This window comes from Gigantopelta aegis, chromosome 6 (genome assembly GCF_016097555.1).
Source record: "Gigantopelta aegis isolate Gae_Host chromosome 6, Gae_host_genome, whole genome shotgun sequence".
Taxonomy (NCBI): Eukaryota; Metazoa; Mollusca; class Gastropoda; order Neomphalida; family Peltospiridae; genus Gigantopelta; species Gigantopelta aegis.
The window spans coordinates 75,030,647-75,057,311 of record NC_054704.1 but is presented as its reverse complement, the minus strand read 5'-3'; the positions used below and the strand labels follow the sequence as shown (position 1 = coordinate 75,057,311).

The window sequence follows — 26,665 nt, the reverse complement described above, 5'->3', positions numbered from 1 at the left end:
GATAGCTGAGATGTGTTTAGGTCAGCATGCTTGAACTTGAATTAGACAGAAAATATAAACAATTTAAACTCAATTGATGACATTTAAAAAAAATATATATTAGGCCAAAACGATTTATTTGTCTTACAGAAATCAGTTGCGTGGTGGCAGATCATTTAACCTGTGGAGTGAACAATGACGAGATTAGTTGATCGGATTCTAAACTCGTTTTCTCAGACTCACAAACCACTTTCTGAAGATGTCACGAAATCATGGCCCAAAGATAATAAAGAAAATAAAGAGAAACTTTTGAGTTATATAAGAGAAAATGTCATTGGCTGTGATAAAGAGTTCAGGGGTCCGTTTGGATTGCGCAAAGGTATGTTGCAAAATTTAATGTTCATTGGTTACAAGTGTTTTAGAACTGATGTCCTGATTGTCCAGTAATCGTTATTACATTTCCACAAATATACACAATTTCACAACAGTATTAATTTTATTCATTAAAATACACACTGGATCATTTTGGATTATTTATGAAATGTTTTTCAGAAATTTATGAACGTATGTACATAGTAGAAGACAATACCAGCAGATAATATATACTAGTTAATTGATTGTTGATCAATATTACATTATTGATGGTTGAACGTTTTTACCATGTTTTACATGGAATTGTACAAAGGTATGTAAAATTATTCATGGTTGCCAAAAGTTACTGTTTTACATTTGGATTGCACCAAATTATAGTTACTGTTTTACATTTGGATTACACAAAGATATGTTAAACTAATGATGGTTGAAAATATTTCCTATGATTTATATTTGGATTGCACAAAATATATGTACATTTATTGATAGCTGACATATATTTACTGTTTTTGTTTTACATTTAGATTGCGCAAAGGTATGTTATATTACTGAATATTGGTATTTGCTAGTGCTACTATTTTATATGAACTTGCTGGTTATAAACAGTGTAACAAGACAATGACATAAACCGCTAAAATATATTTGTCAAGAACTATAGTATAATAACAGGAGCGGATCCAGGGGAGGGTGCTGGAGTGCGCACCCCTGCACCGAACTTCAAAGAACCATGCAAATCCTCCATGCAATGCTGCAATGCGTGTTAATGTACTTTAGAATACCGTAGGCGCCTTTTTGGACATTGCATCCCCTCCCTAGAAACATTCTGCAGCCGTTTCTGTAATAATAAATTTAAATAAGTAAGAACATAAGTTAAATACCACCAACAATACTACTGTAATAAGTCTTCCGTCTACGACAATATCAAACATAGAACACAGCATGCCTCAGATACTGTTATCAAACTCAGTAACTAACCACAACTTCCTGGTGTGTACGGTCAAGGCTGCTGGTCACAACAGATCAACAGTCGGGTTAGAGAGAAAGATTAAAAAGTAGGAAGGAGAGTGAAAAAGAGTGAGAAAGGGGAGGGGAAACTAGTTTAATAAATCTGTAAACGTGTTTTATGAACCGTTGAGTCTACGTCAGTAAAATGCGAACAAAGTTATATAGTGAATATCAAAGGGTTGAATTTCAACAAATAAACAGAACAAGTTAAAGTTAATTATATATTGCACATGTTCATCATTACAGAAACGTGAATTGTCCGATATTATTAGGTTTAACAAATATATTAGGAAAATCTCACATATAAAATGCAGGGGGTCGAAATGGGTAGATGTCGATATTTAGATCGACAATCTACAAATTCTTCCGGCCCAGATCAAAATCTCTCGGACCAAACATGATTACTAGTAACTCAAACTAATGTCTGAATATAAACGTAAATTAATTACCAGTCCGACGGGACGACATACATTAAAAATCTCCCGGGCCGTGGTGATGTTGACCGGCAAAAAACCGGTCGTGACAGTACTATTTCGACCCCTGAAATGCATGATACGTTAAAAGAAAAGAAATATCCAACCCTGTCAAATCTATGAAATTACGTTTGGACGCAGGGTTGATTTATTATGTGTAGCCTAATTTTGTAACATTCCAAATGTTATTATACGAATAATGTGTCATAGAGCAAGGTTTATATAACTCACAACTAGAAAAAAAGCGCCAATGTGTCAGACGCGGACAAATATTCAGTTGATGAAAGAAGAACACAATACTTAGTACTGTAATCTGTATGCAGATGCATACGCACCAAGCTGGTAATAATGTTGAAAAAAAAACCCCACAACATGTGTAATATGCGTTACTTCTTGTTTATTTTTAAAACCTGTGTTTTGTTTTTAATTTCCAATGCAATGTTGCACATTTCTTGTTTTACAGTCACTTACCTGGATTTCATAGCCTCGGGCAGGTAACTATTTGTTATTATTTTATTTTACTTTTACAACAGCAATACTGTATACATAGACCTATGAGATGACACTTTACTGGGGGAGGGGTCGGAAGAAATCTGCTCTAAAATAGGCCAAACATGAAAGGAAAAGCAAGAATTTAACCCAGCTCAAGAAAATAACTGCCCATGAAGATTTGCCATTAAAATCAGTATTCTGGAATAATTTCAATTCAGTTGTATTGTTGATGGGGCTAACGCTATTCGAGATCCCCCATCACATATACCTATTGTTTTAAAGTAATATTAATTCCAAAAAATATTTAGGCCTATTACGTAACTATTACTTTTAATATGTTCTTCTATTATCAGTTGAAAAATAATAACCTTTCCAACGCTATTTGCTAATTATTTTTAAAAATGTTTATCGTTTCATATGTTATATTTCATTATGTGTGTTGCATACATGGGATGTTTTATCTATCTTAAAAGGACATTCCTGAGTTTGCTGCAATTTTAAAGATGTTATCGACTAACAGATACTTTTTTAACAATTGTAATTGCATATCAATTTTTTTTTTGTGCATAAAATATCTGTGGCTGTATATTAAACATGTTTCTGATCGTTCTAATATTTGTACTAGGTTGAATTTCATTTTATTTCCTAAAATATTTAGTTTTTGTACGTACGAAATTATTTGAAGACAAAATCCAGTTTGAGATTATTACAAATATTAAGACGACCAGAAACACATTGAATATACAGACACTGATATTCTAAACAAGGAAATATATTGAATATGTAAGTTTAATCGTAGAAATATTTTATTAGTCGGAAACATCTTACAATGCCGCAAACTCAGGAATGCCCCTTTAATGTTTAAATAGTTGTGTTTTCTATGTTTCTTCCCTCTTCGGAGGGCCGGGACGTAGCCCAGTGGTAAAGCGTTGCTTGATGCACTGTCGGTCTGGGATCTATCCCCGTCAGTGGGCCCATTGGGCTATTTCTCGCTCCAGCCAGTGCACCACGACTAGTGTATCAAAGGCCGTGGTGTGTGTAATCCTGTCTGTGGGATGGTGCATATAAAAGATCCCTTGCTGCTAATCGAAAAGAGTAGCTCATGAAGTGGCTGTCATTCTGTCTGTGGGGTGGTGCATATAAAAGATCCCTTGCTGCTAATCGGAAAAAGTAGCCCATAAAGTGGCGACAGCGGGTTTCCTCTCTCAATATCTGTGTGGTCCTTAACCATATGTCCGACGCCATATAACCGTAAATAAAATGAGCTGAGTGCGTCGTTAAGTAAAATATTTAATTCCATCCTTCTTCAGAGCTCTGCGGTTCATAGAAGACTACATCCAGGACCAGGTTCTTCCAGACTATGGCAACACACACACGACAACAGGCGTGACCTCGCTACAGACAACACTGTTCCGTCATGAGGCAAGGTTAGTATATACACTTCACTACAGACAACAGTGTTCCGCCAAGAAGCGAGGTTAGTATATACACTTCACTACAGACAACAGTGTTCCGCCAAGAAGCGATGCTAGTATATACGTTTCACTACAAACAACACTGAACCGTCATGAGGCGAGGTTAGTATATTCACTTCACTACAGACAACACTGTTCCGTCACGAGGCGAGGTTAATATATTCACTTCGCTACAGACAACACTGTTCCGTCATGAGGCAAGGTTAGTATATACACTTCTCTACAGACAACAGTGTTCCGCCAAGAAGCGAGGTTAGTATATACACTTCACTACAGACAACAGTGTTCCGCCAAGAAGCGAGGTTAGTATATTCACTTCACTACAGACAACACTGAACCGCCAAGAAGCGATGCTAGTATATACGCTTCACTACAAACAACACTGAACCGTCATGAGGCGAGGTTAGTATATTCACTTCACTACAGACAACACTGTTCCGTCACGAGGCGAGGTTAGTATATACACTTCGCTACAGACAACACTGTTCCGTCACGAGGCGAGGTTAGTATATTCACTTCGCTACAGACAACACTGTTCCGTCACGAGGCGAGGTTAGTATATACACTTCGCTACAGACAACACTGTTCCGTCACGAAGCGAGGTTAGTATATACACTTCGCTACAGACAACACTGTTCCGTCACGAAGCGAGGTTAGTATATACACTTAATTATAAACACCATTTTATCGCCACGATGCGAAGTTAATATTCACCTGACTACTGACAACACCTTACCGCTATAAGGCGATGTTATCTTATATACTTCAATACAGACAACACTTTACTATCACAAAACAGAGAGGTATTTGAACACAACAAAAATATAATACATGTATAGAAGTAATACGAAGTTAAGATACTAGATTTTTTATCGACGGATTTGAATACCGAATACACTACAAACAAGTCAGTGTCACCACGGGACGATATTATTACATACTTTACAATACAAAACACTATACTATCACGAGGCGAGGTTAATATATATGCTTCACTACAGACAACACTACTGTCACGAGGCGAGGTTAATATATATATGCTTCACTACAGACAACACGACTGTCACGAGGCGAGGTTAATATATATGCTTCACTACAGACAATACTGTACTGTCACGAGGCGAGGTTAATATATATGCTTCACTACAGACAACACTGTACTGTCACAAGACGAGGTTAGTATATATGCTTCACTACAGACAGAACTGTACTGACACTAGGCGAGGTTAGTATATATGCTTCACTACAGACAACACTACTGTCACGAGGCGAGGTTAATATATAAGCTTCACTACAGACAACACTGTACTGTCACGTCACGAGGTGAGGTTAATATATATGCTTCACTACAGACAACACTACTGTCACAAGGCGAGGTTAATATATATGCTTCACTACATACAATACTGTACTGTCACAAGACGAGGTTAGTATATATGCTTCACTACAGACAACACTGTACTGTCACGAGGCGAGGTTAATATATATGCTTCACTAAAGACAACACTACTGTCACGAGGCGAGGTTACTATATATGCTTCACTACATACAATACTGTACTGTCACAAGACGAGGTTAGTATATATGCTTCACTACAGACAACACTGTACTGTCACGAAGCGAGGTTAATATATATGCTTCACTACAGACAACACTGTACTGTCACAAGACGAGGTTAGTATATATGCTTCACTACAGACAACACTGTACTGTCACGAGGTGAGGTTAATATATATGCTTCACTACAGACAACACTACTGTCACGAGGCGAGGTTAATATATATGCTTCACTACATACAACACTGTACTGTCACAAGACGAGGTTAGTATATAGGCTTCACTACAGACAACATCGTACTGTCACAAGACGAGGTTAATATATATGCTTCACTACATACAACACTACTGTCACAAGACGAGGTTAATATATATGCTTCACTACATACAACACTGTACTGTCACAAGACGAGGTTAATATATATGCTTCACTACATACAACACTACTGTCACAAGACGAGGTTAGTATATAGGCTTCACTACAGACAACACTGTACTGTCACGAGGCGAAGTTAGTATATATGCTTCACTACATACAATACTGTACTGTCACAAGACGAGGTTAGTATATATGCTTCACTACAGGCAACACTGTACTGTCACGAGGCGAGGTTAGTATATATGCTTCACTACAGACAACACTGTACTGTCACGAGGCGAAGTTAGTATATATGCTTCACTACATACAGTACTGTACTGTCACAAGACGAGGTTAGTATATATGCTTCACTACAGACAACACTGTACTGTCACGAGGCGAAGTTAGTATATAGGCTTCACTACAGACAACACTGTACTGTCACGAGGCGAGGTTAGTATATATGCTTCACTACAGACAACACTGTACTGTCACAAGACGAGGTTAGTATATATGCTTCACTACAGACAACACTGTACCGCCGCAAGATGAGGTTAGTATATATTACTTCAATGTATTGAGGCGATATCATCATTGTTTTTACATTAAAAAAGTTTGTTCAATTTAACGATGCCACCAGAGCACATTGATTTTTTTATCTTATCATCGGCTATTGGACGTCAAACATATGGTCATTCTGACACTGTGTTTTAGCGGAAACCCGTGTCGTCACATAGGCTACTCTTTTACGACAAGCAGCAAGGGATCTTTTATTTGCGCTTCCCACAGGCAGGATAGCACAAACCATGGCCTTTGTTGAACCAGTTATGGATCACTGGTCGATGGAAGTGGTTTACACCTACCCATTGAGCCTTGCGGATCACTCACTCTGGGTTTGTAGTCGGTATCTGGATTAAAAATCCCATGCCTCATGTTTTTACATTAATTCATGAGTGCATGCCCCATCACAACTGTATATATTCCATTGGGCTCTATCTTGTGCAAGTTTGAATTTTCTAGAGAGAGAGGGAGGGAGGGAGGGAGGGAAGAGAATTAGTAAGATAATATTGCACCTCCGTAATGCAAGGTTAGTATTTATATTATGTTGAATTTAAAAATGATCTTCTTGTGTGACAGGGACATAATTCGTAACGCTGTGAATGCCAGCGAGCACGACTCAGTGATATTTGTGGGAAGTGGAACAACTGGCGCAATCCATAAACTTATCCACGGACTCAACCTGAACAGTCCGCCTGTAAGTAGAAACAAAACATGACGATGAAACGGTTTATAATATTATTCGGTGAGCTGCAACAAAGATATAATGCTACAATTTTATATAGTAAGAACAATTAATTAATGTACAGTAAGTAACAACCAAACATATTTATAATATCACGTAAAACCATTTAAGTTATTTATAACATCACAGTGAGTAACATTAACATATTTATTTTAGTACCCAGCACGTAACAATAAAAAATATTTATTATAATTATATGATACAGTATCAACAAACCCAGTTATTATGTGATACATTAAACACCCTCATTAAAAATCACAGTAACTACAAGACTATTTACAATATCAGTAGCAACTATCATATATCATAGTAGGAACATATTTCATTTGTGTTTTCATATAGTGTGTAGTAACGTCTGATGTTACATCCATCATCACAGTGTTGTAACAACACCATTCATAATGTCAAACTATTGACAATAGAAACCGTTTATAGAAAAAGAAAACGTGTGATTCCTTGTGAGTTGTAATAACTTCTGTAACGTTAAAACCACATCTCACTATAGGGTTGAATACATCGGAAATAATAAATCTATATATTATTATTACCGTAAAGGCATACTGTCACGGATTTAAGGACTTTATTTCTCTAAAAATGGATAATAAATAAAAATGACATTACTTGTTGGAAACCAAAACTAACTATCGCATCACCTTAACTGAACCATGGTGAAGTGAAATCCAAGTCAACCATCTCGGCAATTTTAGTTTTCAAATTTCGGTCAAAATCGACATGTATGTATTTTCATTTAACATTGAATTTAGTCACTGCTGAATAACGTTCACATTATTTGAAAGTACACTTTTCAGCATATTTCGTGATTACAGGTCGTGTTCATAGGGCCGTATGAACATCACTCGAACATTCTACCCTGGAAGGAAATCACCCCTGAGGTATGTTTCTTATATAAAAAAATTAATAATCATACACAATACTCTTTCTTTTTATATTTATTTTTAGTGGTCTGTACATATACTAAAAGGCAAAAGTTATTGTGACTCACAAAAGACAAAAGACAAGGATAATTGATGATACGATTTTACTGCCGTGTATGAAACGTTATAACATGGAAAGAGAAATGTCCGAAAGTATGGAAACAAGCAATAGTACATGAAAAGGGCGCACCTGCCATATGCAAATGAGCCACACCACTAGAGAGGGTCCAGAGCGAAGTTCACACAGTCAGTGACGAGTGTGTCCACCTTGAACATTGATACAGGCCTGGCACCGTCGTCTCATTGAGGCCACTAAAAGCTGCAGAAAGGGATGATACGGGCTGTGAGGGTTGCTGGTTGGGCGAGGGGTTGTCACGGGTGGTCGGTCACTACGGGGACGGTCCCTGACCTGGTTGTTTTGTTGATATCGTTGTCATAAGTGCCATATGGTGTTTTTCTGGACGTTGAATTGACGTGCGATGTCACGCTGCGATGTCCCAGATTCAAGCATCCCTATGACTCGCCATCTGTCATTTTCACTGAAGCGTGGCATGACGAAATTGTATCAAACAGTTCACTAATGGTGTTTTTCTGACTTCTGGACTTTTGAAGGCTGCACAGAGTGGCAATGATTTGCGACTGAATGTCTGGCCTTTTATGGTCAACATGTTTCTTGCACAAAGCATGTAATCGCTGTTTTGTTGCATTTCTTCGAGCTGTTTCGTGCACATTTTCTCTGGTTTACATCCATAAATCCATTCACAAATTTATTACTCCAACCAATACATGTCATAATAACTTTTGCCTTTTAGTATATATGATCACGTTGGAACAGCTTTGCAGTATTTGTCTATCACTCGTACGATGTTTGTTTTCAGGTATTCAGAATAAAACAACAGAAGAATGGTTTAGTCGACATTGCTGATTTGGAAAACCACCTAAAGGTATCGTTATTATTTCACTTCATCAAACAGTCGCACCAGTAGCCGATAAAAACTAGTAGAGAACAACAAAACAAAAGTATTCAAGATTAATGAGATTCAAAGATTTCAAAACGATTTCAGAAATCATTACTTCATGTTACAAAGTAACATTAGCTATAATGAAATCTGGGGCCTAATTCACTAAACACTTGCAACTTTGCAATGAAGTGCAAAAACAAACAACAAAAAAAACCAACAACAAGATACACAGACGATGCGATGTTGCTTAAAAGAGTTTAAAGGGACTTTATGAATTAAGCTTCTGATGTTTTACCTTATTTTTACCTAATTCATATGCGTCTGATCAAAATATCGACCTTTACATCGAAACCCCGTGATTATGACGTGTGCGGTAAACGGACAGACAGCCTTATGATAGCGTTAATCAGACAATTACAATCGTCATTTTTACATGTATGTATGTATGTATATACGGAAGTTGTAATTTTGTCTTTTATTATTACTGGATAATTGTTCACTGTTTGTTATAGAAAACCAAGCAAATTACATTTCTAGAGACATGTTTTTTCATTGGTTATTCCAGAAATGGAAAGACAAACAGAGACAAATGATTGGCTCTTTCAGCGCCGCCTCCAACATCACCGGTATCCTGGTTGACGTTGACGCCATCACAGCCTGTCTCCATAGATACGGAGCGCTTGCATTCTGGGACTATGCCACTGCAGCACCATATGTGAAAATAGATATGAATCCTTTTGTTCCTGGGTTAGTGGAAATGGTGAAATGAGAATTAGTAGCATCATTAAGAATGTGCACCGCCATGCTGGTGTCCGACCAATCAAGTCACAAGATGCTGTCGTAACTGTGACAAGCACTCGGGACAATTAAAGGGACATTCCTGAGTTTGCTGCAATTGTTAAGATGTTATCGACTTACAGTGACTTTTTAACGATTGCAATAACAAATCAAATATATATTTCTGCATAAAATATTAGTGGCTGTATATTGAACGTATTTCTGATCGTTCTAATATTTGTACTAGGTTAAATTTCATTTTATTTCTTAAAATATTTGTTTTCGAAATTAATTGAAGATAAAATCCAGTTTGGGCTTCTTACAAATATTAAAACGACCAGAAACACATTGAATATACAGACTCTGATATTCTAAACAAGAAAATATATTTAATAAGTAAGTTTAATCGTAGAAATATTTTATTAGTCAGAAACATCTAACAATGCAGCAAATTCAGGAATGTCCCTTTAACATCACATTCATTCAACAGTTTAGCGAGCGACCGCGAGTGCTAGCCCCCTTGAATAGGCCTCTGGGGTGGTATTTGAAAATGAGAATACACGGAGTGGGATGGGGATGTGGATGGGAATGGAGCTTTTTGGGTGGTACTCTGAGCTAAAGTACTTAATGTCTCACAAAGAACACGTGCTAGCGACGGTCCTGTAGATAACGCGATGTTGGCAGCAGATCAACGCAATATTGGCAGCAGAATACTTTGATGATTCATGTTGGAACTCCGCTAAGAAGTTGCCATGCAGTGCCTTCATTGTTAGCCTTTAAAGGCATACTGTCACAGATTTAAGGACCTTATTTCTCAAAAAATTGATAATAAATAAAATTTACATTAATTGTTGGAAACCAAATCTAGCTATCACATCACCTTAACTGAACCATGATGGAGTGAAATCCATGTCATCCCTCTCGGAAATTTTTTGAATTATGGACCATTGCCACAATTCAAACATTTTTACAAAATGTCATTAATAAATGGAGTATGATGGTTATGCAGATGGTTGAATAAAGTACATTTAGGGACAAATCAAATTATATTGTTCAGGTAATACTTTGTTAGACCATTAAATAAGTCAGTGGTCTGTGACAATATGCTTTTAAGACGAGGAATATCGACCTGTGGCATTTCTTTTATATTTTAATAATTATTCACAAACTAAAGGTCGTCTGGAAAATGTTCAGGTCCTTATGGAACAGAAATCTTATTTCAACGACAGCAAATATTATGATACATTATTATGCAGGGAACATCTACAACAATATACTATTGCATGTACAAAGTGGTAATCTGTTATGCAGTATTGTGCAGACATCATTAATGTTATAGGCCTATAGCATGATACTATCAATGTATATACAATATTATATAGTAAGTTATAGTAACCATATATTATTTTGCAATGACATTATTATTATTATTATTATTATTATTATTATTATCCATCTATATTACCCATTGACCATCTCTTATTATACACCATGAAGTAAGATTAGTTTAAAGAAGCCGACTAATCCAGAAATATTTCACTTGCAAGCTATATTGTTAGGATGGTCTTAGAACTGAAAACCCAACAGTTCTCATGGTCGGGATCAATCTTAATACCTCTCAGACATAATCTTGTTTTGTGTTTCAGCGACAGTGAGAAGCTCGCGTACAAGGACGCAGTGTTTTTGTCAACACACAAGTTCATGGGCGGAGTGTCAACACCAGGTGACGTCATTGTTTGTGGCATTCCTAGACGCCAAACGATCACACTTCTTTTCTATCCTTGAAAGTTCGCCCTCCATTTAGACTTTAAAAAAAATTGAAAACAGTATTTTGTGCACTGTGGCTATTTAGAGCATGCTACCTTAAATATTTCAATGATTTGATAAAAATTACAAATTATTAATAATTTATAAACCATTATGAAAAAGAAATAATAATAATAATAAAAATACAGACAACAATCCCTCCCCCTCCCGAAAACCCCCCAACCCCAAAACTAAATAAATTATCAAACCATGTCTTTAGAAAGGAAACCATAGTCTGTCTAATTTGTTATATCATAAGAGTTATTTTGTGTCTCAAATTCAAGTCGTCAAATATTTTAATATCTGTTAGACTGCTATTTTACAATTGCTTAATATGAGCTCAAATTCATTTGATGATTATTTGTAAGTCATTTTTTTATGACTGCCTGCTACACGGCTATATCCATTTTACTATTACTTCCCTTGGGGTCATATTTATATTCTATTTGCTACGTAATGTTTGCTTGGTAAGAAGACAATGTTCATTTGGAGAAACTATTTGGTGTCATTTCAATTGCTTGGTAAAAGAATCACATCATTGCTTGGTTAGAGGTAGGCTGATGCTCATTACTATTGCTTGGTGAAAGGTAATGTTCGTATTATTATTTCTTGGTTAGAGGTGATGCTCATTTTATTGTTGCTTGATTAGAGGTAATGGTCATATAACTATTGCTTGGTTAGAGGTAAGGTTCATATTACTATTCTTTGGCTAGCGGTATGGTTCATTTTACTATTGATTAGTTAGAGATAATATTCATTTATTATTGCTGGGTGACGTCATGAGGTTATACTCATTTAATATTGCTTGGTAAGAGTTCATGTTCATTTTACTACTGCTTGGTAAAACCCCACAAAGGCCTGATTTCTTTGTAAAAGGCCGTGTTCATTTTACTACAGCTGAGTAAAAACCCATGCTTGTTTTATGATCGCATGGGAAGAGTCTTTTTCACGTTACTACTGCTTGATAAAAATACATGTTTGTTTTATGATTGCTTGGTAAGACGTCTTTTCATTTTACTATTGTTTGGTAAAAATCCATATTTCTTTTATTATTACTTGGTAACAGGCCGAATTTATTTCACTTTTGCTTAGTTTAAGTATATAATGTAATGACTTTTATTTAGTGTTTTTAATGTATTTGTTTTATGGTTGCCCTGTGAAATGACATAGACATAATGGGTATCTTTAAAACAAGGCTCTTATTCATAGGACATAATGTTTATGTTATAGTTGATGTATGAATTAGTTATACAGACTTTAAGCTATATCAACTCAGTCTGTCCTGTTTAGACCACACGCCACTCTAAACTAAAATATATATGGGCTGCAGGCCAAACACAATTTTGCAACAAGACAAACATATTATAATTGTTTTGTAAAACAATATCTACTTGTTTTGAAGTTGCTTAGTAAGAGAACATACACATTTAAAATATTTAATCAGACGATAATACTTGCTTTATGCTTGTAACATGTGGGATATAATATTAGAATTGAATGTAAAAGACAATGTTAGTGTTACGTTTGACTGGTAAGCGGATACGTTGATTATATGTTTACTTAATACATCATATGCATGTTATGTTTGGTTTGAAAGTAAAATGTATTTTTGTAATTGTTTTAACAACAGGCCATATTTATGCTACTGTAATATGTTTTGTAAGAGAATGTTTTTTATACACGAAATTATCTTCATTTTATTATTTGTAAATAAAATATTAATTTAAGCTGATTGACAATAGGATTCCTTCATTTTAAAAATAATATTGACAGCATTATTTGTTACAATCAAGCTATAAGAAATAATTTAAAAGAAACCCTCTCAATAATAATGTCCAAACCAGAAATGTGTTTAAAAATGTGTCTGCATTAGAATTTAGTTTTATTAAGTTCGAGATACCTAACCATAACGTGATGATTACATTGCATGGTTCCTTATTGTTCAGGTGTTCTAATAGCCAAGAACTCTGTGTTTCGTAACATTGTACCAGAAGGAGGAGGGGGAGGCACTGTGTCTTTTGTAAGTATACACCATTCACTATATATCAAAGTAAGATCCGTTGTTTATGCTCTTCAATATGTATGTATGTTAATTATTAATCCAAGCTTTCGTTTCCTATTTCGTATTCTAGTAGCAAGTGTTTATTTCTTCTGTCTAGGAAATTAAGATATTAAAATTATGATTTGCCATAATATTTTTAAGATTATGTTATTAAAATATTAAGATTAGGATATTAGAGTTTAGGATTTGTTTCGGATATCTTCTTTGATAATCTGTTCTTTTCCTATAATTATATACTTACCGAACTAAGATTCTACACTTTATAATTGTACTTTATTATACGTCCAATGCCCTATACCTCTAAATGAACACTGACCTACTATCTGAGTGTCTAGAACCTTACAAATAGGTCAGTATACAATTACAAGTGTAAACTTGTGATTATGTATTGACGTAACAGTAAAGTTATACTTCTGTAATTGTATACTGACCCAAAATTGAATAGCATACTCCTATAATTGTATACTGACCTAACATCCATGTACCATGACATAACGTCTAAGAGTACACACCTGTAAACGAATAGTGATCTAGCGATCAGGGGTATATGCACCTGTAATACACCTGAAATTGCAAAGTGACCTGTCTCAGGTTCGGCGAGATCGACACCACTATCTACAAGATCAGGAGGAGCGCGAGGAGGGAGGAACTCCAGCGATCGTGGAGTCTATCCGAGCGGGTCTCGTGTTCCAGTTAAAGGAAGCCATCACCACAGACACCATCATGGACAGAGAAAGATATCTCTTTGAGTAAGTCAGATACCTGATTTCATGGACTGTATTCTCTGTACTGTGTACTGTATTAATTGTGCTGTATTCTAATTGCAGTGTTTTTGTACTGTGTGTTTTTGTACTATATTGTATTGCAGTAAAGCTAAGACATACTGGCGAGACTGTAAGAATCTAGTTATTCTATGAACTGGTTTTTTTATATGTTTTGTATACTGTTATCTATATTTTATTTCAGTAAAGCTAAGACGTACTGGCAGAACTGTGAGAATGTAGTTATTCTATGAACTGTATTCTATACTGTAATCTGTATTTTATTTCAGTAAAGCTAAGACATACTGGCAGGATTGTGAGAATCTAGTTATTCTGGGTAACCTAAACGTGCCACGACTTCCTGTGTTCTCCTTCCTCATCTACCACCCAGAAACTGGTCGATTCCTACACTACAACTTCGTGAGCGCCGTTCTGAATGACGTCTTTGGAATCCAGGCTCGCGGAGGATGTGCCTGTGCTGGACCATACACTCTGGTAATTGGTGAAATGCCTACTATAAAGACAATACTGAGGATGAACATGTAAATCACGCAAATCTTTCTGGTCTATAACATCACCAGACCCGGTTCTAGGATCGTTTAAGTAGAGGAACCCGTAATATGTTGTTCAGGGTCAACACGACAGCTCAGCTTATACATAGACATACACTATTTGACCAAAAATTCTTGCATGATCATCGCTGTCTTTTAAAACATTTACCACATGCACGCTATCATATTATTGTTGTTTAAGATGATTGTTTATTCTTAAGCCAACATTTGTAGTGAATCGTAAATGGCAACTTGCTCTACTACTCTAAAAGGTGACGAAATAAAGAGCTCACGTCTGTATTGCAGGATCTGTTAGGTTTGGATGAACAAGAGGCAGAGAGGCTGGAACACATGTTGATGGGAGATTGGTGAGTATTATCTATCAGTGTTTCATTCAAGACTTTCAACAAATTTCAAAGATATTTTGACAGGTATTCCATAGCTGGTTATGAACGATTTACAATTAGGTAAAAGTATATATTGCAGTGAGTGGGCAGTTCTGATTAATCAGGTATTGCTTAGATTTGCGGGCTAGTCTTTCTAAGAACTAAATGGAAATTGTTAATCCGAATACACCCTTTGCTATTCCAGGCACATGGAAGGAACTGGCTCATGGAAAGAACAACACTGCTCACACCGAGACGTTCTACGGTAAGCAGTCAGACTGCAGTCATTGCTTTCCCACTTTAGCTTCTATAATTGCTATCAAGACACATTCTACATTTCGTGTCAGGCGAACATACTCGTATTATTAAAGTTTGTTTTTGTTTAACGACACCACTAGAGCACATTTATTAATTAATCATTGGCTATTGGATGTTAAATATTTTGTAATTTTGACATAGTCATAGAGAGGAAACCAGTTATATTTTTCCATTTGTAGCAACGTATCTTTTATATGCACCATCCTACAGACAGGATAGCACATTCCACGGCCTTTGATATACCAGTAGTGGTGCATTGGCTGAAACGAGAAATAGACCAATGGGCCCACCGACGGGGATCGATCCCAGGTCGACTGCGCATCAAGCGAGCGATTTACCACTGGACTACGTCTCGCCCCTCGTATTATTAAGACTTCCTTCAAATACTTTTCCCCAATTTGATTGCACCGAAACTCTACGGACCCGTAGGGAACCGTGGGGTGGTGCGGGGGGTGGCGGGGTGTTAACCCTTTGTCGCTCCTTATATAAATATAGGTCAAAATCTGACCTGTGACCCCACTACAGCTGTTCACTAGGGATTGTGCCCCCCCCCCCCCCTCCCCATAAGGCTCTACCTAAAGTTTCTTCAAATACTTTGTTCAATTTGACTGCTGTCTGCATTCTACTTATTTATAGAAGCAAACCATGGAACAAGATTCATCAATAATGCAGATGTATCGTCCTCAAATCTAAAACAGGTCACTTGTTATTTAAATATGTGATATTATATAACTAATCTGTGGTAATTGTAGCTACGAAAGTCTAGTTATTATATAGTTAGTTTTGAAACTAACTTTTGGAGATTGGTGAGTTCATACTTCGACATACTAAAATTGTCTTATTCTTTACAGATGTTTCAGGCCTGGATTTACTCGACTCAGTCTACCATACTTCATAGATGACGACTGTCTGCAGTTTGTGCTGGAAGCTGTGCAGTTAGTAGCACAGCACGCGCACAGCCTCTTACCACAGGTAAAGTCAATACAGTCAGATATAGTGTCAATATAGTTTGGTCTAAAGTCTATTATCACAGGTAATTCACAGGTAAACGTAATACTTCACACACGCGTACACACGCAGACACACACACACACACACACACACACACACGTACACACACACGCAGACACACACACACACACACACACGTACACACACACACACACACACACACAAACCCATACACACATGCAGGCACATACACATTTACTGTTATTACCGGTTAGTTCCATAAATTAACAACTTAAATTATTATTAGTAAAGTTAATACAGTCAGATATAGTGTCAATATAGTTTGGTCTAAAGTCTATTATCACAGGTAATTCACAGGTAAACGTAATACTTCACACACGCGTACACACACACACGCAGACACACACAGACACACACACACGTACACACACACACACACACACACGCGTACACACACACGCAGACACACACACACACGCGTACACACACACACACACACGCACACACACACACGTACACACACATACGCGTACACACACACGCGCAGACACACAGACACACGTACACACACATACACGTACACACACACACACGCAGACACACACACACACACACACACGCAGACACATACACATTTACTGTTATTACCGGTTAGTTCATAAATTAACAACTTAAATTATTATTATTTTACTACATTAACAAATTATTTTTTATGGCATAATTAAATATATTATTAATTGTCCATTATTTTATTTCTAGTACATGTTCATCCCAGAAACTGGCGACTGGCGACAGAAGAATGCTCAGGTTTATTTTCCTTCTAGTCAGCAACTCATTTAACTATTTCCTCATCCATGTATAAAATCATATATCTCTATACACATTCTATTCAAATATACCAAGTCAGGAGATCAGTTGGTTATACAATGGAACAACAAAAAGTTACAACTTCCCAAAGGTCATAACATTTGGCAATTATATCTTGTGTAGTATGGAAGTTGAACATTACAATTTCGGTTAGTCTGTGAACCAAAGTAGTCCTCATATTATTAAGTTAGATAATTATGTTTTCATTTTGTAGATAAATGATGAATGTTTATTTGATTCAACTTTAAAATTATTTGTGTTATTTACTTACCAGGTGTTTAAAGACCGGAAATGGCTTGGTCACATCTCTTACAAGTCTGGTGAGATGAATTTGAAAGTTCCTCCACAAACTGAAAAAGGTCCTCTTCCATCTGACTATCAGGTATTTAATATATTCCATCTGACTAGCAATAGAAAATAACCATAATAATAATATATTTTACAGCATCAAAACGTGTTATGTAATATGCTTATGTTTTTATTTATTCTTTAGGATTGCTTACTGCTGGCCAAAGATATATTCAAGAAGTCTGAAAAGGTAACTAAAGTTTGTATTGTTTATTTGTTTATGCAAACATCATCCCTGATAACTTTAACTGTCAAATCTGAACGACAAAATCATAACACGTGATCAGGGCCGTATCTCCGCACAATACAGAGTCGAAATGGACATTTGACAAACTAGTGAATTATTCCATTAATCTCTATCCAATGCCTAGTCTATAGGACAGCCACTCACATTCACCTTGCCCAGTTGTAAACAGATTAAGCTATAGGTCAACCAGTGTTTGGTATCTGAATACAGATCGACCAGATATCTCAATTCACGTCAACGAGTGTCAGATGTATCAATAAAAAGTCAATAAGTGTCAGGTATCTCACCAGAACCAGTGCCAGATATCGCAACACAGGTCAACAAGTGTCAGTTAACTCAATACAGGCCAACTGTGCCAAATATATCAATACAGTGTCAGATGTCTTAATACAGGTCAAACAATGCCAGGTATATTAATAAAGGTCAACCAATGTCAGATATATCAGTAAAGTAAACCAGTATCAGCTATCTCAGTTTGTCAGATATTCCAATAGAGCTCAGCCAGTGTCAGATATCTCAACATGAATCAGTCATTTTTGGGTATCTCGAGCTAATCACCAGTGTCAAATTCAATAAGGTTTTTAAAACAAATACCACATCAGTATATTATTATAATGTGCCTCTATCTTTGTATGACAATGTTTACGACATGTGTCAGACTATGGTACCCTCTGTATAATTACAAAATGTTTTACTGAATGTTTCAGACTAAAGTTCCTCTATCTGACCAGACTCTTCTGTTTGACAACGACTCTCAGCCGTTCCGGTGGTTTGTTCTTCCCAGCGAAGCCTATGACTGTTTACATGGCAGCAGAACAACACCTCTTCCTCTGAGTTCGCTCACCGTTGTTCCACAGTCTCTTAAGGCTAAGATGCATCTGGAGTTGGACGATGGAACAGAATCGTCCAATGTAGAAGAAGGAATAACGAGATGCACCACCACTAGCTTGAAATCCTCTTTGAAACTACACCTTGAAGAGTCTTTCGTGTCTGTACAACAAGGTTGTGTCTCTCCTGAAAACAGTGTGGGTCGGGAGAACTCCATATTCACTGTTAGCAAACAGAAAATGTTTACTCGTGGGCAGTGTGTTTGTGCGAAATTCCACAACACCACGTACGTAAACTTGTCAGACCTTCATTGCCAGCTGAATGTATGCCATACCAGGAACGTCAGACAATATATGTCTTCAGAATGTGTACCAAAGACGAAAGAAAAACAAATTCCCTCATCACATTCAGTCTTCAGGTCTGCTCTTCAGGTATGCTAAAATAAACTACCATACGCTAGCTATAATTTCTAGACTTTGGTGAACATGAATTTAAACAAAAACATTTGTGTCCAAACGAATGCTAATGGTGTTGGAGTTTTCGTGCATGGTCTTTATAAAATCTTGGCAAATGGTAGGCCAAGAATGAAAGAGGTATTCTTCATAAACTTTCCAAATGTACTGTTTCAAACAGGTTTACTGTTTTAAATCATTAGAACTTAAAAAAATATTATGTAATAACATAACATGTTATCCAACCAGTGACCCACGACGGTGATATCCTGTGTGTTGGAAACTGCATATAAAAGATCCCTGGGCTTGCTACTAATGGACAAATATAGCAGGTTTCCTCCATGACTATATGTCACATTTACCAAATGTTTGACATATCCAATAGTTGATGTTTAATTAATCATTGTGGTTTAGTGGTGTCGTAAAACAAAGCAAACTTTAACGTTTTACTTTTACTACTCTTAAGCTGTTACTCAATGCTGACTCAAAAGGTGTAATGGATAAATTGTTGCACTTTGTTTTATTTCTGCAGTGTCTGAGAGATAAACTTCCGTGTAACAAAACTGCACAACCTGCAAGCGAGATAGAAGCGATCGCTGAAAACACAACAGACATACAGACCAAAGCTGTACAGAGATGTACCAACGAGTCATCACTTCTGAGACGCCAGACACAGGAAGCCTTTCTCTCCAGACCTCTGCAGCAGGGAGTTATTTACGCCGAACACAAGTCTCCCAACACAAGTAATAATGAGAAAAATAGCTCTGAGTACAACATTGGAAAACTGGACGCAAACGGCCATGGCCATCACAGGCTCAGGGCTGATACAGGTAGCCATTATGTTCTCGGGGCTAATACAGATATCCGGCGTTCTACCTATATTGACATGTCAGACATCTATTATGAATTCGATGTGAGCATCACGACCAGCATTGACAGCTCTGAAACCACAGCAGACTGTAAAGAGAAACAACAGAATAAATGGGTATATCCTTCCAGGACCATATTCAAAGCTGCTGTCAAGGTATGCGTTATTGAAATATGTCATACTATTAGCCATCAGTGATTGGATATTATTAACAGAATATACACGGATTTCATATCTCTCTCTCTGTCTGTTAGTTTGTCATTTGTCTGTCCTTTTTATCTACCTTCAGTCTGTCTATAATCAATATCTCTAAATGGAGAAATCAATCTTTTCAGGCTATGGAGGAGTATGATATGATACAACATGGTGACCGAGTTCTTGTGTGTCTGTCTGGAGGAAAAAATTCCTTATCTCTTCTACACACCATGAGACAGTTCCAGTTCTATGCTAAAGGAAAGGTTAGTATATAATTATATACCATTAGACAGTTTCAATTCTATGCTAAAGGAACGGTTAGTATATAATTATACACCTCTAGACATTTGCAGTTCTATGCTAAAGGAACGGTTAGTATATAATTATATACCATCATACAGTATCAGTTCTATGCTAAATGAAAGGTTGGTATATAATTATACATCATCAGACATTTGCAGTTATATGCTAAAAGAAATGTTATCATATTTAATTAAATTGAGGTAACACCAATTTAATGACTTGTTCGTTAAAGTTTGAATATCTAGAATTAACCATGTAGCTAGCAATCAGCTGTTTGTATTTCTCAGTTGTTATTAATGTTTGTATGTGTGCATGTGCTCTCTCTCTCTCTCTCTCTCTCTCTCTCTCTCTCTCTCTCTCTCTCTCTCTCTCTCTCTCTCTCTCTCTCTCTCTCTCTCTCTATATATATATATATATATGTGTGTGTGTGTGTGTGTGTGTGTGTGTGTGTGTGTGTGTGTGTGTGTGCGTATGTGCGTGCCTGTTACTTAAACTTTGTTTTGTCTATACACTCCAACCAAGAAGTGCTTATTAAAATCACCCTCCTTCATATCAAGCACTAATTGACGTATAAAAAAATAATAGCTGTTAAATCAATGTAATATTTGATAAACATTTGTTTTATACATAATTCATAAGAAAATTAATTGTGGATGTTTAGTGAATATATTGAATGTATTATTATTGATATTGAATATTTTATTATAAGTTACGAATGAAGTGATGTTTTTATGCTATCGTCAGGGTATGAGTTTTGAGTTTGGTGTGGTGACAGTAGACCCCAAGACCCCGGTCTACGATCCGACTCCTCTAAAACAATACCTCTCCGAACTTGGCGTACCTTATTTCTACGAATCTCAAGGTAAGTTACCAGTACTTGTTGCGACTACCGCCTACACACCTTTTAATAACATACTTTTTGTTTATGTATATTATTCAGGTGCGTTTATGTTTGCTGGACACCTATATGCACAGCTTAATATTACACTGTAAAACTTGTTTTAGCCTCAGCAGGGATGTTGACCTGAACACCTCGAACCGTCTCAGTCTACGCTTTTGTTATTGTACTCCTGGAACAGCTCAAATGATTTCTATCATATTATACCTTGGTATATTAGAGTTAGTTGAAGTTACTTGTTCGTGTTACCTCTGTTTTTAACCAGCTGTCATGGGATCAAGTAAAATTATTTGTTTCTGTATACATGTATATTACTTTACATAGGTATCTTGAGAGAGGTAAACTGATTTGCATGTGGTATTATTTTACCAGGTATCCTGGAGACAGCTGAGAATCTGCCGTATGAATGTGCATCAATCTGTAGTTTCTGCAGCCGCATGAAGCGAGGTCGGATATACGCTGTGGCACGGCGGGAAGGCTACAACGTGCTGGCGCTCGGACAACACTTGGACGACCTCGCGGAAAGGTCAGTGTTGACATCTTAATCAGGATCAGGATCTTAATCAGGATCAGAACCTCATTCATGCCTCGACTGGGATCCGAACCCAGTACCTACCAGCCTGTAGACCGATGGCCTAACCACGACACCACCGAGGCCGGTAACTTCGAGTCCAGATGCAGATGGAGAATGTTTGGGGTGATGGTTTACTCCCACAAACATCGAAGGAAACCTGCAACATTTTCCCATTAGCATTATTATCAGAATATTATCTTCTTTTTGTAATCTATAATTTTAAATTATTTTAATAAACAGGGCCGTGCTCGAGTTCAGACTCAATATCTAATGACGTCACACGCATACAATTTGTATCCCGTTGTCATGACAGTAGTGTCTCAGACTGAATTAGAGTCTCGAGTCTAGACTCTAAAAGTTTTATAAGCACCAGGCCATGTATGATAGATATATCACTATTATTTTTCTTCTCTACTAGATAGATCACTGTGTACAAATATATGTCTTCCATACTAGACGTATATAGTAAGGAGATTTTTTTAACTGACGTTTTCCATTATATTTGTCTTTGACGTACATAACATTATCTTTGTTGTAGTTTCCTCCTCTCGTTCTTTCACAATGGAGTAATACGAACAATGGCGGCACAGTACACTTTGCAGTAAGTAAATATTTAATACCATCTTTTTAAAACATTGTATTATCCACAGTTCTGCTAGTTAGTAAAGATTATTCCCAACTGTATGAACAAGTTATATTAGCAACAGTTCATCCAGTTAAGTAAGTAAAGACGTATTGTCAGCTATATGAACACAATCCATTAATCACAGTTTAACTAATTAGTAAATACGTTTTCTAATTGTAGGAATACATCAACTAAAGTTCATTTAGTTCGTACACACATTTTCCTGACTATATTAGCACTTGACATTCCCCACTGTTCAAATAGTAAGCAAATACTTATTCCCGACTATTTTCACATATTACATTAATCATTAACCACAGTCTAACTATTCAGTAGTATTTTATGTGGATTCCATAAACGTACTTTGATCTAGTCGAGTAAACTGATCACTCTACCCTAACCTACCATGTTTTGGCAGCACAATGATCTGATTATCACACAGAGTGGAACTAGGTTTCGGGTGATTGTTCCTAAAGAAATCTCCCGCGTCTTAGCTGCTCAACGTGTGGATCTCAACCAGAAGGATTTCGACAGTTCATATCATTTAAAGTGGTTTTCCTGATTATATCCAACACAGATTCCAGCACGCAGTCCTGGACACACATCTCAGTTACCTGTGCTGTCTGTCCAGGACAGTGGGTTAGTGGTTAGTGAGCAGTCAGTGTAATGACCATTGAGTTCGTTTTTAGTCCCCTCCAATTTAGTAACATCCCCCCCTCCCCCCAAATCCAAGGTAATACAAGTCGTGAAATCATATACAGTGAAACCTCTCAAAACCGGACCCTCTGTAAACCGGAATTCCTCCCAAACCGGACATTTTTCACGGTCCTTTTTTTAAAATCTGTACGGAACTTAACCTCTATAAACGGGATACCTCTTGTAACCGGACATTTTACTTGGTACCGAGGGTGTCCGGTTTAGAGGAGTTTTACTGTAATAATCAGTGAAGACGGATCTAATTGATTTTTCGTCTCTGTTCTTTTTCCCTTTTATAGTCCCCTCCCTCCCCGATCCAGAGTAATATAGATCATGAAATCGTACAATAATCAGTGAAGACAGATCCAATACATTTCCCTGTCTGTGCCTTTGCCCTTTTTCTAGCCCCCATCCTCCGCCGAAGTAACACACATCGTGAAATCCTATAATGAATAGACTGTGATCTTTTCCCCATACTCTCCCCACTGACAAGTGTTTCAGTAGTTTGCTGGCTTGTTAGTAATCTCCAGATACTGGTTAACTCATTGAGAACTGCGACGTCCATCACCCATTTGACCGACTCGATTATCACATTCGTATTATCTGCCAAGCCAGACCAGCAAACACTCATGACTCACTGTCCGAACAGTGATAACATCACCAATACAATGAATCGAGCTCGACCGTGCTTCCCCGGCGTTCTACAAGTGAGACGGTACCGGTCATTGCGTTGTATTAACATTAGTTTAAACAGATTGTCTGAGCAAGACAAAGTTAAAGTTTGGTTTGTTTAACGACACCACTAGAGCACACTGATTTATTAATCTTCGGCTATTGGATGTCAAATATATGGTCATTTTGACACAGTTAAAGAGATAAAACTCGCTACATTTGTTTCACTAGTAGCAAGGGATCTTTTATATGAACCATCTTACAGACAGGATAACACATACAACGGCCTTTGATATACCAGTCGTGGTGCAATGACTGGACAGATCAAGATAACACATCATCTGACAATGCTTTAATACTGCTGGTATCATACAAGTTTTATGCAACACCACATCATCTTTGTTTTTTTTGCAACATCTAGAGAACATCCGACTATTGAAGCATAAATTACTTTTCGTTAACTATTCTGATGCATAGGTTAACTGTCAACTGTAAATATAAAGAATATATATATGTTTTATGATAGTGGAAGCTGGTTACCTGCTGATTTTATTAAACTATTAAGCAGACTACTCACATTACTATATAAAAGTACTGCACTGTTTTATATAATGAACACTAGTTTGTTAATTATTGGCTAAGGCACATTCTTTTTATTTTAATGTATATCTTACAATTATTTTGTTTACAGAGTATAATTATGCATATTGATTTTTACATCCACTACTTTCGCGATTACGTTATCACTGTATGTCACGTAAATTAAATTAAATATGTATTTTTTTCACAGAGAGGGAGATCTTCGGGTAATACGACCCTTTGTTTATGTTCGAGAAAAAGAACTGAGAAACTTTGCCGATCAGGTTTGTTTTAGATGTAATTGTCTTGAAAAATTAATAAATGTCATTAAGAGTAAAATGTTAAACACGTATTTATTGTAGAATGTAAAGTGAAAGTGTAAAAACACATTTTGTTGAACAGAATGCAAATGTATTACTCTGTATTCGTGAACTAGATGAGAAAAGGCACTGATAAAATCAGTAGTGGATTTTCAGTACAAGAGAAAGTCCAGTACCAATTCATTAAAGTTAAATCAATTGTTGACTCCATTGATTAAAACATAAAACTATTTGTGGTTTAGAGAGCAATTAATCAAGTAATTCACCTAGTAACAAACACATGTTTTTCATGCTGATTGAACAAGCCTTAAAGGGCGGTTTTTCTGTTATTCCTATATTGCTCTAAAGAAATAGAGTCTGTTATTCATGTACACCTCAGACTGTCCCTTTGTAAAGATATGTACGTTCACTTGTTAATTGTCACATATTTCAGAACCTCCTTCCAGTAATAACGGAAAACTCGCCAGCATGCTTTGAGCCTCCAAAGGTAAGTGTCTGGTGACTTAATACATCATTTATCAACACAAGGGCCATTGTTTTTATCTATTTACATTTCTTTCATTAGAATATTTGTAAAATTATATTTGCATATAAATACTAAACTTCAAAATGCAATTTCATTGAAAATAACTCTCATGGTTTTGGTAGCGATGGCATTGATGAAACATGTGATATGAGTGATAGGGCATCAGAAGACTTCGATGGTCGAACACCCCCCTCCCCTGCTCAATATACATTTTCCTTTTTAAAATATAATGTTGTTGGGGGGATCATGACCTCCTAGAAACATTGTTCATCACAGTCTACACCCCTTTGCATAATTTCCTGTATTGGCGTGGTTTTGATATGCGAGCTTTGTAATTATGGTCTTGGTGTTTCAGGAACGCCGCAGAATGAAGCAGCTTCTAGCGATACAGGAGTTACTGTTCCCTCGACTCTACCACAGCATGCTGGCCGCCATGAAACCCGTGATGACTCGGGGTAAAATGATGGTGAATTCAACATCCAGTAAAACCCATCAGTCACGGGGTCATATTAACGTGGGATCTGATTATGAGAAACAAAACAACGATGATGGTGATGAAGAGGAGGCTTGTGTCTATTTGTACAACACTCGATTGTGATGCACAGCCTAGATTGTGAAGCACAAAGTGTGACTACGAAGCACAACACTCGAATGTAAGACACATTTGACTGTAATGCACAACACTCTACTCTGAAGCATGGCACTTGATTGTAAAGTTCTTCACTGGACTGTGAAGCACAAATTTAGACTCAACACACCACTCGACTATGACGTACATCGCTATACTGTGAAGAACAACATTCGACTGTGAAGCACAGTTCTCAGTTTTGATGAACAGCACAGGGCCGTGAAACACAACTCTAGACACTTGTTAATCCCAACACTGAACTGTGAAGCACAATACTGTACCACGTCACACACATGGAGATTGAAAATTAAACTATAAAGAAGTCTTTGTTAATATAAAATATTTATGAGAGATGAGGTTCAGTGATGTCAATATGTTAAAGTACTCATTTAAAGGGCTATGATAAAGACTGACTTAGATATGTTTACATTATAACGTAACAGTATAGACGTATCAACTAACTTCAAATATATGTAAACTAATCAAATATTCGTA

General features: G+C 36.7%; 1 protein-coding gene across 1 annotated transcript; it reads left to right on the top strand.

Annotated features, from left to right (window-relative positions):
• Positions 1 to 174: 174 nt before the first annotated feature.
• On the top strand, positions 175 to 26,140 carry LOC121374723. Its single transcript, XM_041501830.1, has 26 exons — positions 175 to 358; positions 2,293 to 2,323; positions 3,632 to 3,748; positions 6,849 to 6,966; positions 7,842 to 7,907; positions 8,828 to 8,893; positions 9,477 to 9,671; positions 11,345 to 11,411; positions 13,441 to 13,514; positions 14,148 to 14,305; positions 14,608 to 14,812; positions 15,175 to 15,236; positions 15,460 to 15,519; positions 16,424 to 16,544; positions 17,304 to 17,351; positions 17,686 to 17,793; positions 17,905 to 17,962; positions 18,721 to 19,094; positions 19,819 to 20,310; positions 20,490 to 20,612; positions 21,397 to 21,514; positions 21,923 to 22,076; positions 22,663 to 22,725; positions 24,908 to 24,980; positions 25,450 to 25,503; positions 25,898 to 26,140. Exons 1-26 carry the CDS (start codon positions 175 to 177, stop codon positions 26,138 to 26,140), a joined length of 3,432 nt encoding a protein of 1,143 aa, XP_041357764.1.
• Positions 26,141 to 26,665: the final 525 nt, after the last annotated feature.

Coding starts and splice junctions, on each gene's coding strand:
- LOC121374723 (XM_041501830.1), top strand. CDS start 175: ATGACGAGATTAGTTGATCGGATTCTAAACTCGTTTTCTCAGACTCAC. Junction 16,545..17,303: donor CGCACAGCCTCTTACCACAG/GTAAAGTCAATA, acceptor TTTTATTTCTAG/TACATGTTCATCCCAGAAAC. Junction 17,794..17,904: donor CTCTTCCATCTGACTATCAG/GTATTTAATATA, acceptor TTTATTCTTTAG/GATTGCTTACTGCTGGCCAA.